The sequence below is a fragment of the Nesoenas mayeri genome (genome assembly GCF_963082525.1).
Source record: "Nesoenas mayeri genome assembly, chromosome: 1".
NCBI classification, from domain to species: Eukaryota; Metazoa; Chordata; class Aves; order Columbiformes; family Columbidae; genus Nesoenas; species Nesoenas mayeri.
The window spans coordinates 203,912,772-203,928,028 of record NC_137541.1 but is presented as its reverse complement, the minus strand read 5'-3'; the positions used below and the strand labels follow the sequence as shown (position 1 = coordinate 203,928,028).

The window sequence follows — 15,257 nt, the reverse complement described above, 5'->3', positions numbered from 1 at the left end:
AAAGTTCTGTCATCTCCAATAGGACAGTTCTGGCCATACAGAGATTAAGTTCTATTTGCTAGGTTGAATTCTACCAGGAAGCAGTAGAGAGAACACAGATGTCTTTTATATTCGAGTTGGGAAAGAAAGAGGAGATTTCATCTGGTTACAGTTCCACAGCAAGTCCCCGTCCTTCAAGAATGCACTGAAGAAACCTTCCTCCCTACAGGTCCAATCAAACCAGACAATGCCAGCCAAGGCATTTTCTTCACAGGGGTCATGAAATTTAAGCTGAATGTCCAACACTTGCATAATGTAGCCACATAATGTATAATAAACAGGGATTTAGATGTTTTCTCCTATTGATTTTAGACTGAAGAGAGACCAGGGTCATCTTCATCTCTACTGCTGCACTCTGAGGACAGTACTTACCTTCTGAGATCCTCGCAGGAAGGCCAAGAGAACACGGCACATTGGTAGAAGGACCAGGCAGCAGTTGAGATTGAGGACAGATGCTGAAGCTCTGCTAACACACAATCCTAGCTGAACAAATATAGCAAGAGTTAGATTACAGGGGGAAAAGATGCTCTAATGGCTCAGGTGTCAGATTTCAACCTCCATTTCTTTGCCATGAACCTGAATGTTTTCCATGCTCTCTTAACTCATCAGAACCATAGAGTTTCATGATTTTCCACATGTATTGGACACACAGTGGAAACAGCTCTTACCTTTGCATCAAAAAATTATGAAAGATTAATTTTGTCAGCAATAATGTCAGCAAACGACAACTTTCTACTGAAGGAACAAATAACTTCATCAGTGCTCAAAGCCACATGAAACAAAACGTATCTCAGAAAACAATAAGCGTTGACTGAGAAATTACCCAAAAGCTTCAACAGACATAATTAAATAAGACAGATAAGTACTAAGAAGATACTAGTCAGCCACTTAAGTAAAGTGTAATGATTTTCTAGTAAACAAGTCAGAAACATATGTAAAAAATTATTGATTAAATTAAACTGCAATGATAATATTGTTTCAAGGATTGTTAGGAAATTGTCACAGAACTTCCCATCCATTCACACTATGCAGTGCCATATTTGGACCTAAAGAAAGAAGGTTTTCTTCGTTTTAACTACTCAATAGCTGATAATCGTAATGAAATCTAATTTCACTAATGCTTTCACTGGTATATTTGGAACTTACATAATTAGAACAAAAACACTTGTCAAATAAATGAACAAAGCACACATTAATGTCATAACCCTGTATTTTTTAATCTTATATTCTCTAATTCATTTATGATTTTTAAAAAGTTCACAAAATGCCATTGTTCTCCTAGTTATTAGGTTGAATTACCATTTTACTAGCTTATATAAAAGATGCTTTTAGACTGTCAACAGATTTCTGGAAGGATATTTCTTACAATGTTCTCTAAACCCCAAGTTTTTCAGCTGCTGAAGAAATTAATGAAAAACTATTATAAGATAACTCAAGTACTGCAGAGATACGTGAATCAATTGAACAGGCACAAATTATTCAATAAAAATTACTATAGATTTGTTATTTTTAAAAATTAAATTTCTGTTAAAAAATAGCATTTGTTATGTCTCAGTCAAAAAATTCCTATCAGTGAAACATTTATTATTTTCATATCTTTCTTATCAAGAAGGAGAAACAAAATTGGAGAGAAACAAAGATAATTTATTTGGAAAAAGATTTTTTTTTTACAAAAATTATCAGAAAAGCCTTGTAATTTCAAACCTTGTAATTGGTATTAGTTTGGTTTTTTTTACAAACTTATGTGTCACAGAAATGGACAAACAGATAAACTAGGAAAAATAAACAAAATAACCGGACTTCAGCATGTCTAGTAAGATCACAAGCACGATGGCAAGACAGGAGCTCCTCAGTACCATGAAATGTCAGAACTGCCCACTCCCATAGTCAGTGACACCTACATACTCCACCTTCTCTGTGGTACCTCTGGGCACAAACCACAGAACAAAGCATCATAAGGCACTTTCTCTCCAAAGCTGCTCATGAGGAGTAGGAGCCATCGCTCCACAAAATGTGCTCTGCTTTGTCCTCTCCCATGTAAATGAGGGATCCCTGGCAAATGTCCTGGGAGCAGTTCTCACAGAAGTTACACTGAGTCAGACACTTTCAACAGAGGTACCTCTAACATACCAAATGAGGAGTGGCTGAGGGAACTGGGGCTGTTTATCCTGGAGAAAACGAGGCTGAGACCTTATCACTGTCTACAACTACCTGAAAGGAAGCTGTAGCATGGAGGCTGTTGGTCTCTTCTCCCAAGTAGCAAGTGATAGGACAAGATGAAATGGCCTCAAGTTGCACCAGGGGAGGTTTCGATTGGATATTAGGAAAAATTTCTTCACAGAAAGGGTTGTCAGGCATTGGAACAGGCTGCCCAGGGAAGTGGTGGAGTCACCATCCCTGGAGGTATTTAAAAGCCACATAGACAAGGTTCTTAGGGACGTGGTTTAGTACTAAAGTTAGGTTAGGTTATGGTTGGACTTGACGATCCTGAGGCTCTCTTCTAAACAAAATGATTTTATGATTCTATGAATTGTAGAAAATGAGACTAGAACAAACCACATCACCCAGTTCTTCCCCACTCTCCAGACCTCATCCACTACTTCTTCCAATGCACTCTTAGTAATTTTTTTCCTTACATAAAACCTCCCTTGCTTCTATTTCTTCTGCTGTTTCACACTCTGTTCACATGCAAAATGAGAGATTATTCTTGCTACTTTTCCCTCACAAGTCATGTGCTTCAGACTTTAGATCATCCTCTCCTCCTACATGTTGGTCCAGAGCCCAGGAGCAAGGACTATGATTGAGCACCAGCTACAATGGCCCCAACCTCAGCAACTCAGATTTTCCTGAATGCTGATTTCACTTTCCACTTCAAGGTATGATAAAAAGAAAAGTATGTGAACAGCCACGCTAAATATTTCTCTGTATTTGTCCACAGTAGCTTAAAGGGACTTCACAACATGATGAGATATTTTTGGACTATCAGATTAAATGGCAATACCCTTGAAATGATTTGACTTAATGGCAAGTAAAATGTCTTTATAATGTGTTGTTTGCATATACAAGATTGTGTCTCTTTTCATTAATTATTATTCTGCTAAAGGGAAACTAAAAATGAGCTATACACCTCATAAAAGCAATAACTTCAAAAACATGGTCATTAAACACGTATTTTTATGTGTTTATTTTTTATTTATATTAGAGCTTGCTGATGTGCTACAGTATCTCAGTGATTAAATGAGCATGATTTGAAAAACACAAGAATTATGTAGAACTAACGTTCCACAAAACTCAGAAGTAAACAGAACCATTTTTGTAGCTCTTGACTAATTGCCTAAATCTGAAAAAATCTGCAATACAACTAGTAAGTTAAGCCATTTGAAAGTTGTAATAATTTCTATTATATGGGCCTATAAGAAAGATGGGGACAGACTTTATGTTATGATAGAATAAGGGGTAATGGCTTTAAACTAAAGAAGGGGAGATTCAGACTAGACATGAGAAAGAAATTTTTTACACTGAGGGTGGTGAAACCCTGTCCCAGGTTGGCCGGAGAGGTGGTGGATGCCCCATCCCTGAGGACATCCCAGGCCAGGCTGGACGGGGCTCTGAGCAACCTGATCTGGGTGAAGATGTCCCTGCTCATGGCAGGGGTTGGACTGGATGAGCTTTGAAGATCCCTTCAAACCAAAACTACACTATGATTCCATGATTCTATGTGATCCATCATTAGTTTCTCAAGAATTTCTTTGGTCTTTGAGTTTAAAACATAAACCAGGCATGATACCAGTCATCCAAAAGTTCCTCTATCAGGAACAATTATTCTTTTTGCAAAACTTCAATAAAGCAGTTTAGTTTGGAATAATCTAGGATAGAGTTCATTACACACTGTATCATGTTAAATAAATGAAATAATTTATTCTGAGAAATAAGTAAAATGACAAACAATGTAACTGGCACAAAAAATATAAGTCAGCTATGATGAGTAGAAAAAGTTACCCAACTTTGTATTGTATTTTTCCATGACACTATTTAACAAACAGCAGATATTCATTCATGATGCAATTACTATGGAAGAATGCCCTTACATTAATTCTAATGCAATGCTTTCAGCATGTGTAAAAAGCAGGGGAAAAAAAAAAAAAAAAAAGGAGGAAGAAATTACTTCTCCAAATATGAAGTACACTTCTAGAAAAGTGCAATTCAAACAATTTCAAACAGTTTCACCAATGGTTCAGTTAAGGTTTTATTCTGAATAAATAAAGTTGGGCAATGTTTGCTGCAACAAGCCCCCTGACCAATTTGAAAACAATGGTAAAGTAATACATTTAGCAATGCTTAGAATTACAATTCATTCAAGACCCAGAAAGATAACAGAGTACTAAGTTTGCTCTTAACATGTATCCAAAGGCTAAAAATATCTCCATGAAACTAATCCCTTCCAAATGGTTTCCAAATGGTCTTCTTCTTGACTTCCTTTGCGTTGCCTGGGTGGCATAGTAACAAATTAACATAGTGTATTGTTGGATTTTTAAACAATAGTAGAATAAAAGATTATTTTTGCTCCAAGGCAACTTGCTGGTTCTCGAAGGGAATATATAACCTTATTAACTAGCTAAGAAATGAGATAAATATAATCCTTTTTTCTTCATAAGGTTATCATTGTCTTAAGAAAAAGAAAAAAAAAAGTGGCATTTCATGTTATTAGTACATGTAATTGCTGTAGAAGAAAAAAGAGGGAAAAAAACCACTCCCAAAATCTTTGAAGGACACTTTCTTTCATCCAACTTTGTTGACAGCAAATCCAAGCATTTGACAACCTCTTTCTGTACTCTACCTACCCAGTACCAGACATGCTGTTTTCCCATTTCATGGACAGGCAAAGAGGCCTACAAAAACTAAAGAACTGGTCAAATTCACAGGGGAAAACTGTGGCAGGGATAGTGGGTTACTCGACTCACTCCAGTCTCAAAGCTGGTATCCTAAAAATTAGGCCGGACTTCTTCTCCAGGCAAGTATAAATCAATCGCCATATTTTTCTTCTCCATAGCAGCAAAAAAGGGCTCCAGAGATACAGCGGGAAGGTAAGTTCTCCAGCTGTCCCTGTCTGATGTCCAGTCCCACAAAAATCAGGGTGGACTCCTGGCTAAGCCCACACAATGTGCAAAGTGGGACAGAGAAGCAAAGAGTCAGTTCTCCTTGCATGTTCTGTGTACAAGCTTCTCTGTAGTTAGGCGAATGATTCCAGTATTAGGTTGAGGGGCAATTTACTGTGTATCAGCGAATTCTTCAAAGATTCTCAGTTATAAACACTGAAATGAACATTACCTACAACTGCTGTGCACATAAAACTAATATTCAACACATGGTTGCAAAACATATTGGGGAGCAGAATACAGGAAGACTTCAACAAATATTGTCCTATCTCACCTTTTAAACTCATCTTGTAGAAAAACAAATTAAGAATACCACAAATCCTTCCATACCTAAAAGTGATGGGTGTCTGACTCACAAGCCTTCGCTATTTGCAAGCAATAATCCTCAACAGGTCATGGTGCAGAAGAGACATCACACTTGTCTCTCTCTCTCTGAAGGCTTTCCTTTGAACTTTTTCAGTCTTCCATGGTTTAGGGCCACTTGAAAGGTTGTGGGAAGACTCATAAGACACATGTTCCCCTGGAGAGACAGGTAACAGACCACCTCCCCAGATCAGTACTGGAACAGCTAAAAATATTTATTTCCATAGGTGGGACAAACTGTGTTAAACAATGTGTCTCCTTTTGATCTGACTTCCTTTTCTTCACAGAGTACTCCTTACTTCTAGTAACAGAGCACAGATAATCTAAGATGAAGGACAATCTGAATTGCATGGGTAGCAATTATTCCTCCTAGACCTGCCAAATCTGGCTGGAGATCTAGCAAAACAAAGCCCAAAGCAGCTGAAAGGAAGTTGGAAGGAAAGAAAATGCAAGGGTAGCAGAAACCTACCAGAACATAAAAAATTCTCTAGAAGTTTGATTGCTTTTGTTCCTGAAGATGGAAGTTGTCAAAGCAGGACTCTGTAAATCCCAATCTCATGTACTGCAGCGCTTTACAAATTATTTTACAACTAACTAGTGTAATATTTTTTAATCACATTTGAAAAAGTATATTTAATATTAAAAGAAAAATAAATCACCAATTCTCTACACAGAGAATTTAACAACAGCTCAATTCTCTATGCTAATTCAACTTCAGTCTTCTGTTTGCATATATGAATCTGAACTTGGATATGATATTAAAGAAAAGGAGAAACATCAAGAGTGGACAATGGCAGCAATATTTTTAGCTCTCTCATGAAGTATGGGGTATCTTTCCTGCAGTACTGAGCATCAATATTCTCAGTGTTCACTTGTAACTCACCAGTCATGCATTCCTTCAAGGTTTTCCTTCTCTGTCTGTCCACATACTTAGGTTATGTGTTCTCATTTTATATGCAGTCTCTTTGTGTTTGATGTACTCCTCCTCCTGGTTAACTGAGCCATGCAATCTGAAGAGAGCAACTATCTTAATCTGGAATTCAGTATTAGCTCCCAATTTCTCTCAATCTCCAAACAAAGTATATTCACTTACAAGATTTCAGATCAAATGTTCATCTTCATTAATTTATACATCAGTTAATTTAAGCTATCATAATCCTGATCTCAAGAAACACAATGGTAAAAAATACTTCTGTCATTGTTGATGAGTTACGAGTTTCTTTTTGTGCCAGGCAGAATGATAACACGTACAGACTGGATGAGATCTCAAGTTATCTTCCAGATTTGAGTGTTCCAGACTCCAGATGTTGTAGCAACATCAAAGCATGACAATCTCATATTCATTAACAATTAGGGCTTGAACAGTTGAACCTACAAAATGCAGCATGATCTAAACTCCACAAGGTTGGTCATTAATCAAGGAATTAACGGTACCCAACTCTCCCCAAGAGATTCACAACATACTGCAACTCATGGACATAGCAGGAATTTATTTACTGCCATATTTGAATCACAGTCCCACAGAAGTGATGCAATGTCTGCTACTAAGGGCTTCCTTTATGTTGAATTATTTCCCCTTATCACAACACGGTAGGTAATATGATATGTAAAACTGGTCTTCTAGACTGTAATGGTGCTATTTTTTTTTTAATACCTGCCATTGTTGGACTACCATGGGAACCCTGCAATAATACATAATATAATGAATAATCAATCAAAGAAATATTCTGGCCATAATTCAGTTCTGTTTGACAGAGTATTATGCCATAATCTTCTCACGATGAGGAGCAATGACGACAAGACCGTTATTAACACAAGTCTACATGATACAGCAGTAAAAATCTCAGTTAATCATTTGATATGTACCTCTACTAATTGAACCTCCACTATGGACAGTTTCACAGGAAGTTCTGCAAAGGTTCTCCCATAAAAGTTAATAAAATAGATGTCCTTCGCAGGATTACTGCCATTTGAAAGAAGGAAAAAGAAAGGAACAAAAGAACTACATGGTGCAAAACCCAAGTTCGTCAATGGCTCATAACTGAGAACAATCTCAGCAACGATGCTGAACTGTGGGCTGCCCAGGAAGGGCAAAGGGTTGAAGGAAAAAATGTTTTGGCAAACAAAAAATCAAGAAGGAGGCATAAAGAATACAAGAAGAGGTTTACTTGCTAATTCAAGGAGACTATCAAAATAAAGTCTGGTGGATTTACAAATCACAAATAGCCTGGCTACAAGACAATTAAGCAGCAAAAACATACTCCATTAAGGAAAATAAAGGGTCAAGATACACAGTTGCCTTCAGTACTTAGATGTTTGGGGGACACAGGCTACAGTGCAGTTACACAAGGATCAATTAAAGTAGAATTTGGATTCAATTAGTAAAATGGCTATCATTACAATAAACTAACAAGGAGAGATATGCAAGTTACGGGAACATCTGGAATATTTTGCAAGCAGTGAATAAAGGTGACATAAATGTGATGCGCAGTGCTGCAGGGGAGGCAGTAACAGTATAGATAAGAAAAAGTAAGGCAGCACTTTTCCTTTGCAGTCCCATTTTCAGTTATTCAATCTTTTCCCAGAGCCTTTCTGAGAATGCATTTTCTCCACTTTGGTGTGAAACTCAGAAGCTTATCTCTTGCATTAACATCCATTTGACTACGTTAGAGCTATTTCAGCAGGGACTAGAGAGGGAATAGCAAAAGAGAGGCCTTTTATGTGACAACTGATTGAGTCCAATGTTCTTTCTGTTCATGGGGAACTCAAGCAACAAGAAACAAGTATTTCATTTAATGCTGCTAAAAGCAATATCAGAGTTCTATAATAAGGTCAGTACTGAATTTAGGACTGAATATGTTGGTCAGATGCAAGCAAACTTGTTGGAAAAAAACACAGCCAAGCACATCTCAAGGGAGGAATCTTGAAGTCTGCAAAGAAATTAATCAATTGGACAATTTATCTGACTGAGCAGACACAAAACCTCCAACAATGAAGGTTTTGGAGTCATGTCAAGTAATTTATGAATCTTCCTTTCTGTAATTCATTCCTACTACATCTTGTAGTATCTATTATGAACATTAAGATGAAAATAATCCTTTTCTCGTTATCACACTCTTTTACAAGAAATCTGTGCCTGTTGGATGTTTCCCAGGCTTCTCTTCTTTAAGTAATGTAAGGCCAGAAGTTAACATTTATTAAATTATGAAAAATGGAGACTGTTTATCTAGATCATGTTCTTGAACCAGTGGGAATGAATGTATTCCTGTGCCAAGACTGTGATCTGCAGTGGTACAAGCAATTACGTATCTAAAAGGATGGTTCAGCAAGACAAAAGGGGTTTACATCCACTAGGTTCTGGCTGAACTAACACTGCAGGAATCATATAATCAGAGAATTATTCTCTTTGGAAGGGACCTTGGGTTGTCTCTATTCCAACCTCCTGCACTAAGCAGGTTCAACACCAAACTCAGACTATGTTTGCTCAGGACTTTACCCAATTAGTTTTTGAAAATCTCCAGGGATGGAGATTCCACAGTGAAGAGTTCATGGTCTCATTAACAGGACTCAAACTGAGCAAAGCAGTGACATTTTACACAACATAAATTTATCCACTAAATTTTGTAGTACAGAATAGGGTGATTAACCTCCTCCTAGCACATCAGTGCCTTTGACTCTTTACACTTCCAGGACATCATTGTGCTCTTAGTGCTTTTTTACAGCATTTTTATAGAATTAAGGATCAGGAAAATTGTCATTGAAAGCCTGAGTGAGAGTTAGGTACTTAAATAATCTTAAAATCCTGTGCTAAGTATCTTGTTCAAGGTCCTGGAGGATGAAATCAGCCAATAATAAAACTGAGCCTCCTTTTTCTGTAGAAGGCTGAAGGAAAGTGAACCACTGCAGTGACCACTGAAGGAAAAACTAACCTCATTCCTTCTCCTTCACGTCAGAAAGAAGAGACATGGCAAGAAAGCATGGCAGAGCTGAATATATTTAGGATATCCAGTCAAAGATTTCATTTCATATCATAATCTGATTTCTTGCGGCAATTCTTCTTACTCTCCATCCTGTTACTTGGTAAACAAAAAAATTACCTGTGGTAAATCTTTCAGTGCTTCAAGTGCAGAAGTTTTTAAGGAGATTTGAGGCTATTGCAGCATACAAAGAGAGAACAAAACTCCTTAGGAGACCTCATTGAGAAACAGAAGAATTTTTTTTTTCATTCAAAAAATGGTATTCCTTTTTTGCTATTTTTTGTCAACTGGCTGGAAAAGGGAAACGATTTTCATGAAAGCAGATGCTATAAAGACAAAATAAAAATCAATGTGAGGACTTTTCATCTAAACCTCAAAATTTTCCAACATGAAGAAACAGCACACAGAGGCACCCACGTATGGAACAGAGAGGAGACTGGTTATGATGGGCCATGAGGTGGCCCGTGGCTACACAAAACAATGTAAAAAAAAGAAGAGGAGCAAAAATCCCCATGGAAACTAACAGCAGCAGTACTATGGATGTGCTTACTCCCTGTTTCCTCATGAGACTAAAACTGGGTTCTGTTTTCCCAACAATCTGTATGATTTACACACATACACAAATATACTGAAGAGAAGTGAGAAAGTTAACTTTGGCATCTAAGAATGACATTTACACAAACTGTAGATGAATGTTTTACAGTCTTTAATGCTTTCAAAATTTTTAAATTAGTTTCGGAGCTTTGACCAAAAGTATCTTTTGGACTTATCTCTTCACTTTCCTCCTCATTTTAGAAAATCTCTAAACTCCTTTGATATTCTTTCCCACGGTTGCAGACAGTTAGACAAACTCAAACACATGGCCTCCTGGTTCTCATCTCCTGACCAAGACAAAGAATCTGTTGCTTGAATCACCTCACAGGTTCTGAACACACATTATATTACTTTGTATGTGCCTTTCATTTTGAAGAAAATCAAAGAAAGACCAGACAATGAGTTGGTACAAGGCAAGATGTGTCTTCCAAATTGAGAGGAAATTTGCTGATTGATACCATCTAACAGTCCAGCCCAACATGTTGACCCAAGAACATTTGCTTTATGAAAAACCCACTTGTTCTGCTAGGAACAAGCACAATTTTCAAATGGATGCACTGGGCTGCAAACCCATTAAAGATTATGGTAAAATTAAACATGCTTTTATGCTTTTTCTGTCATGAAAGTCATAATCATGAAGGATTTAAGTATTTTCATTCTCTTCTTTTTTGCACTACCTTTTCTAAGATTTGCTTCTTGAATGCATCTGAATCAGCCATAAGAAGAAAAAAAAGAGAAAATAATATCAGATCAACTTACTTTCAAGCAAGTTCACAAAAGCTTATGGAACTGGCTAGTTAAGGCAATGATACCAACCATATGAAAAAATATATCCTGGATCTAACAAAGATAAAACCCCAAGGCTCTGCAACAAGTTAGGATGTGCATCATCTGTGCTTTAGTCCCACGTCAGCTTTCCATTGAAAACTGTTTCCGAGTATGACAAAGCATCATGTTATTCATTGACTTTTTCCTGGATTCTCAAATTCTGACCAGCCCTAGAGTGCTTTCCAGAAAACTGTTAACCCTTAATCTATACCTTTGGCTAGAAGACATTTCAAACAACTGAAACTGTGTAGCTGTGGATAACTTCACAAGACAGACCCGCATCACACTGGCGCAAACCATATTTTTTGGATTCTTCTGGTGGTGGTGGATGTCACCCTTGCTATATCCAAACAGTAAAATCTTCATTAAAACATTCATATTCCAAGAATTTGTTGACAGAAAACAAAAACAAAAGTATATAGACCACAAGGATTTACACAGAACACAGGATCTGTGAGGATGACAAAGACTGAAAAGAACTAAGACATGCCAAAATAATTCCTTCAGCAAATATGTATCACAATAACTGGATTAGAAAGGATTTGCCATTGAGAGCCCATGAGCTTGGCTAACATTTTGATGACAAACACTTGGGCTCCTGTCGCCGGTTGAGCATTTTTGTGTTCATGTGAGTCTGTCTGCAGCTGGGAACACCAGGAGCGGGGAGAGGAGCTGGAAGGATCACTGTCCCACACTCGACTGGCTCTTTTTCTTCTCAACACTATTCACTTTCTACTCCTAAATAACTGTCACCAGTATTTCAGCGATTTCCTACTTGATCTTTCCCCACTTTGCAGAGTAAACAGGCAGTTTGTGTCATCCAAGATTAGCAAATGCATTTTATCCCTCTCCCATCTCCCAGCATCCCAATTCCCAGGGCAAAAAGTAATGTCCGGGTCACTCACCCCTAACATCTGATGCAAATAATAATACTGCGGCCCTTGATAATAGAGCAGGAAGGTTTTCCAGAAGAACCATACATTGAGGGAGAGCCAGAAAAACTAAAATGAAACAGAAACAAGAGATTGTAAGTGAAAGTTACATGTGCACATTTTTCAGTGTTAACTTCATTCATAAAACCTGTATGCCTGTAGTTTCATAAACACATGTAAATGGCATGGGAAAACAAACTTCAAGAATTTAGCATAAAATACTTCACAATAGTAAAAGGAATAACTCCTTTGTGAGCAGTTTTCACTTTGACTGAACTTCACAAAACTTCAGTTTTGTGACTTAAGACTACTGAGAGCTGGCAAAACTCTCTGCATACAAAATGCTCAATCAAATCTTTAGTTCGATATTGCAGTTAAAGACTCAGAGAATCAAAACTAGCAACAAAGAGACAAAGGCAGGAAGAACTTGACCTTCACGAACTTCTCCCCCAAATTTTCCTAGAGAGGATCTAACAGAGAGCAGATACACGTACAAGGTGCGCCGAGTCTCAGCCAGGACGCGGACCCGCATTGTCCCCGGGCCGTGGCACACGCGTGTACCGCACACCGGCACGGAGCACATCAGAGCACATCCTACCCACCGCGCACCGACATCTCCAGCGGCGTCCTGCCCCGAGCACGGCGGGGACCCCCTGCACCGTGCGAACCGCCCCGACCAACGGGGTCCTGGGTGTGTGTGTGTCCCCCGAGCCAGCCGCCACCCGGGCCGGCCCCGGCCGCCCACCAGCACCCCCACACCCACCTCCCAAGCCTTCCCCGCAGGACCCCCCTGGGGGCAGCCCCCTACCAGAAAGAGGTGTTTGCTCCCCTCATTGGCCAGCCAGCTCCTCCAGGATGGAGCCATGGTGCGGGACGCCTGCGGGGCAGTACTCGGGGGGGTGGCGGGGGGGAGACGGCCGGGCGAGCCCTCCTTTTCAGCTGGGCTGCGCCGGTCCTCCCCTCTCCCCACCCCTCACCCCCCGCCCTGTCTTCCGGCCGCCGGGGCGTTGCGCTCCGGCCCCGTCGCGCCGAGTTCAAGCCACCCCCCTCGGGTTCCAGCCACCCCCCGCGAGCTCCAGCCACCTTCGGGACTCCACCGCGGCCACCGGGCGCTGCCCCTTTGTCTGCCCGCGGGGCTCCCCCGGGACCCGCAGCCGAGCCGGCCGGAGCAGCCGGGGGGGGTCGGCAGAGGCCACCCCCGAAGTGACTTTGGGTCCCCAGCGCCTCTGTCGCGGAGCGATGTGGCCGGCTCCTCGCATCCCCCACACCTTGAGAAGCGCTTTTCCCCATGGGTGAAACCCGTCCGTGGGGTTCCCCCTGCCCCAGCCTCCCCCCTCCCCACCGCTTTGAAATGTGATACGAAAAGCAGGAGGGAGCGGGGGAGCAGCCGTGCGTGCAAGTGTAGTGCAATTCGGGGGGGAACAAAGAGGCTGTCCAAGAAACTACTGTTGGCCTGTACGTGAGGTCCTCGAAAGCCGGGAAGGGCGAGATTGTGCTATTAGGATGTTGGTTCTTCATCAGGTGGCCATGGGGGGCACTGGAAGAGGCAGGGTCCTGTGCCCAGCACAAAGCAACCAAGAATGCAGGCACAGTGGGTATGTAACGATACTGAAGCCATGATAAAGGTGCTATGGGCACCTCCACATCCAGAGTGTCTCCACTTTCTGTGGTAGTCTTCATATTTGGTTTGGGCTTGTGTTGATTTTTTAGCTTTTGGGGCAGCAGAGTTTAACCAGATACTGATTTTTATATTAAGAAAAAGCTTAAAACCCCTTGTTGCTAGCAGCTTTTAAATCCAACCCCATCATGCGTCACCAGGGGAGCTTCCACTCTAAACCAGGCATTCTGGTGCACACGCCTGCTCCTTGAGATAGCAGCAATGACAGCTGGCAGCAAAGCAAGGGTGATTTTCCAGGAGATGCCAAGTCCAAGGAGCAGTGTTAAGAAGTGTCATCCAGTCTAGCTTGACCTGGATGTCTTTCTCTTACAACTCGGAAAGTTGCCACTTTTTGTGTTCTTCATGAGCCACATACCAAGGGTTCAGAGAATATTAGGCAGAAGCTAAGTACTATCTTTCTCCAGTTCCATATAAAGAGGGGGGGAGTGCCTGGCCCATTATGTGGCCCTAAATGTAAAGAATTTGAGCAGGGCATGGCTCCTGTGAAGCTCAATGTGGGTATTTTTGCTGTGGCAGGAACCGTGTCTCAGAAGAAAGCAAGATTTCGGCAGCTACATGAGGTGCCAGGTGAAGTTTTGTAACAGCAGGACAGAGGTTTGCAGCTATTTTACATCATCAAATGACACTAAAAGGAGAACTAGTGAAAGGAAAAAATACATATTTTGAATTTAAAACTCTCCAGAACCATAGTTTGATGCCAAAGCAGCTCTAGCAGCAGAAGGAACAGTATAGTTTATTTATCTTGTTTGCTGTTTCCATTCATTTCCTCATTTCTGTTGGAATGCAAAGAGAGATGGAAGCTGGTTACAGAGAACCAGATGATGAAACTTCTCTAGACAAGCATGTCAAAGCTGGAATGACAGAAGATAAAACTTGTAGGGTATGTCATGCCTAATAATATGGGGCCTCAGCCAAAGCTGGAGCTGCAGCAAGCACAAACAAAACCAAAATAATTTGCCCATGCCATATGCTGTACTTCAAAATACCCTTAGAAATGTCTCTGAAAAATCAGCTTATGCAGGATTTGGCTGCCCACTCCCATGAAGCTGATGACTCACGCATAGCAACTGTTCTTCACTGCCCACTTACCAAGCACTGTAATGCGTGTGGAGTACATGACTCATGCTCCAGTCGACATCGGATCCTACATCATATCTAGGTACAGAGCAAGGAGTGTGTTTTTGTAGAAAACATCCCCTTTTTCTTTCTCCCTGTAAACTACCAACAATTTTGAATCAATATCCTAAGAAGAGGCTGGCAGAGACCAGTGCCGCACTAATACAATTGCATCCTTCCTCCACAGAAAAGGCTGAGTTTGCAGGCAGCTAAATTGTGTTTTCCCAGGGGTCTCTGGAAGTTTTCAGTCTTTCTTCTCTGTTTTAAACTATCCCAGATGTATGTGAACGGGTATTTTAAACTGCTTGGTAAGAGCACTCAGAAATGGCCATAGGGGCTAGTTATAACCTGCATAATTAGACAGTTATACCATGACTCTCAAACATCATTTGAACACTAGCTCATCTCTTCTCTGCTTCCTGAACATCCATCCTCCAATTATGACAATCTTTGTGCTTCGTTCTACCAGCTGGACAGATCACTGTCAAGGCAGGGAGTCCTTCTTAGAGACTGAGCACATACTTTCTGTGATGAGGTTGCTGCTACTCCATTGGCAAAGTCACCCTGACTGCAC

The 15,257-nt window shown here is 40.4% G+C and overlaps 1 protein-coding gene across 1 annotated transcript in view; it reads right to left on the bottom strand.

The window, feature by feature from the left end:
- Positions 1–12,754, bottom strand: part of NOX4 (NADPH oxidase 4) — a gene marked incomplete at its 5' end in the record, with an annotated part of 106,273 nt that extends 93,519 nt beyond the window's left edge. The window contains 3 exons of the mRNA XM_080354742.1: positions 412–522; positions 11,863–11,958; positions 12,698–12,754. Of these exons, the coding sequence (XP_080210868.1) occupies positions 412–522; positions 11,863–11,958; positions 12,698–12,754 (264 nt within the window). The remainder of the gene's footprint in view (positions 1–411; positions 523–11,862; positions 11,959–12,697) is intronic.
- Positions 12,755–15,257: the final 2,503 nt, after the last annotated feature.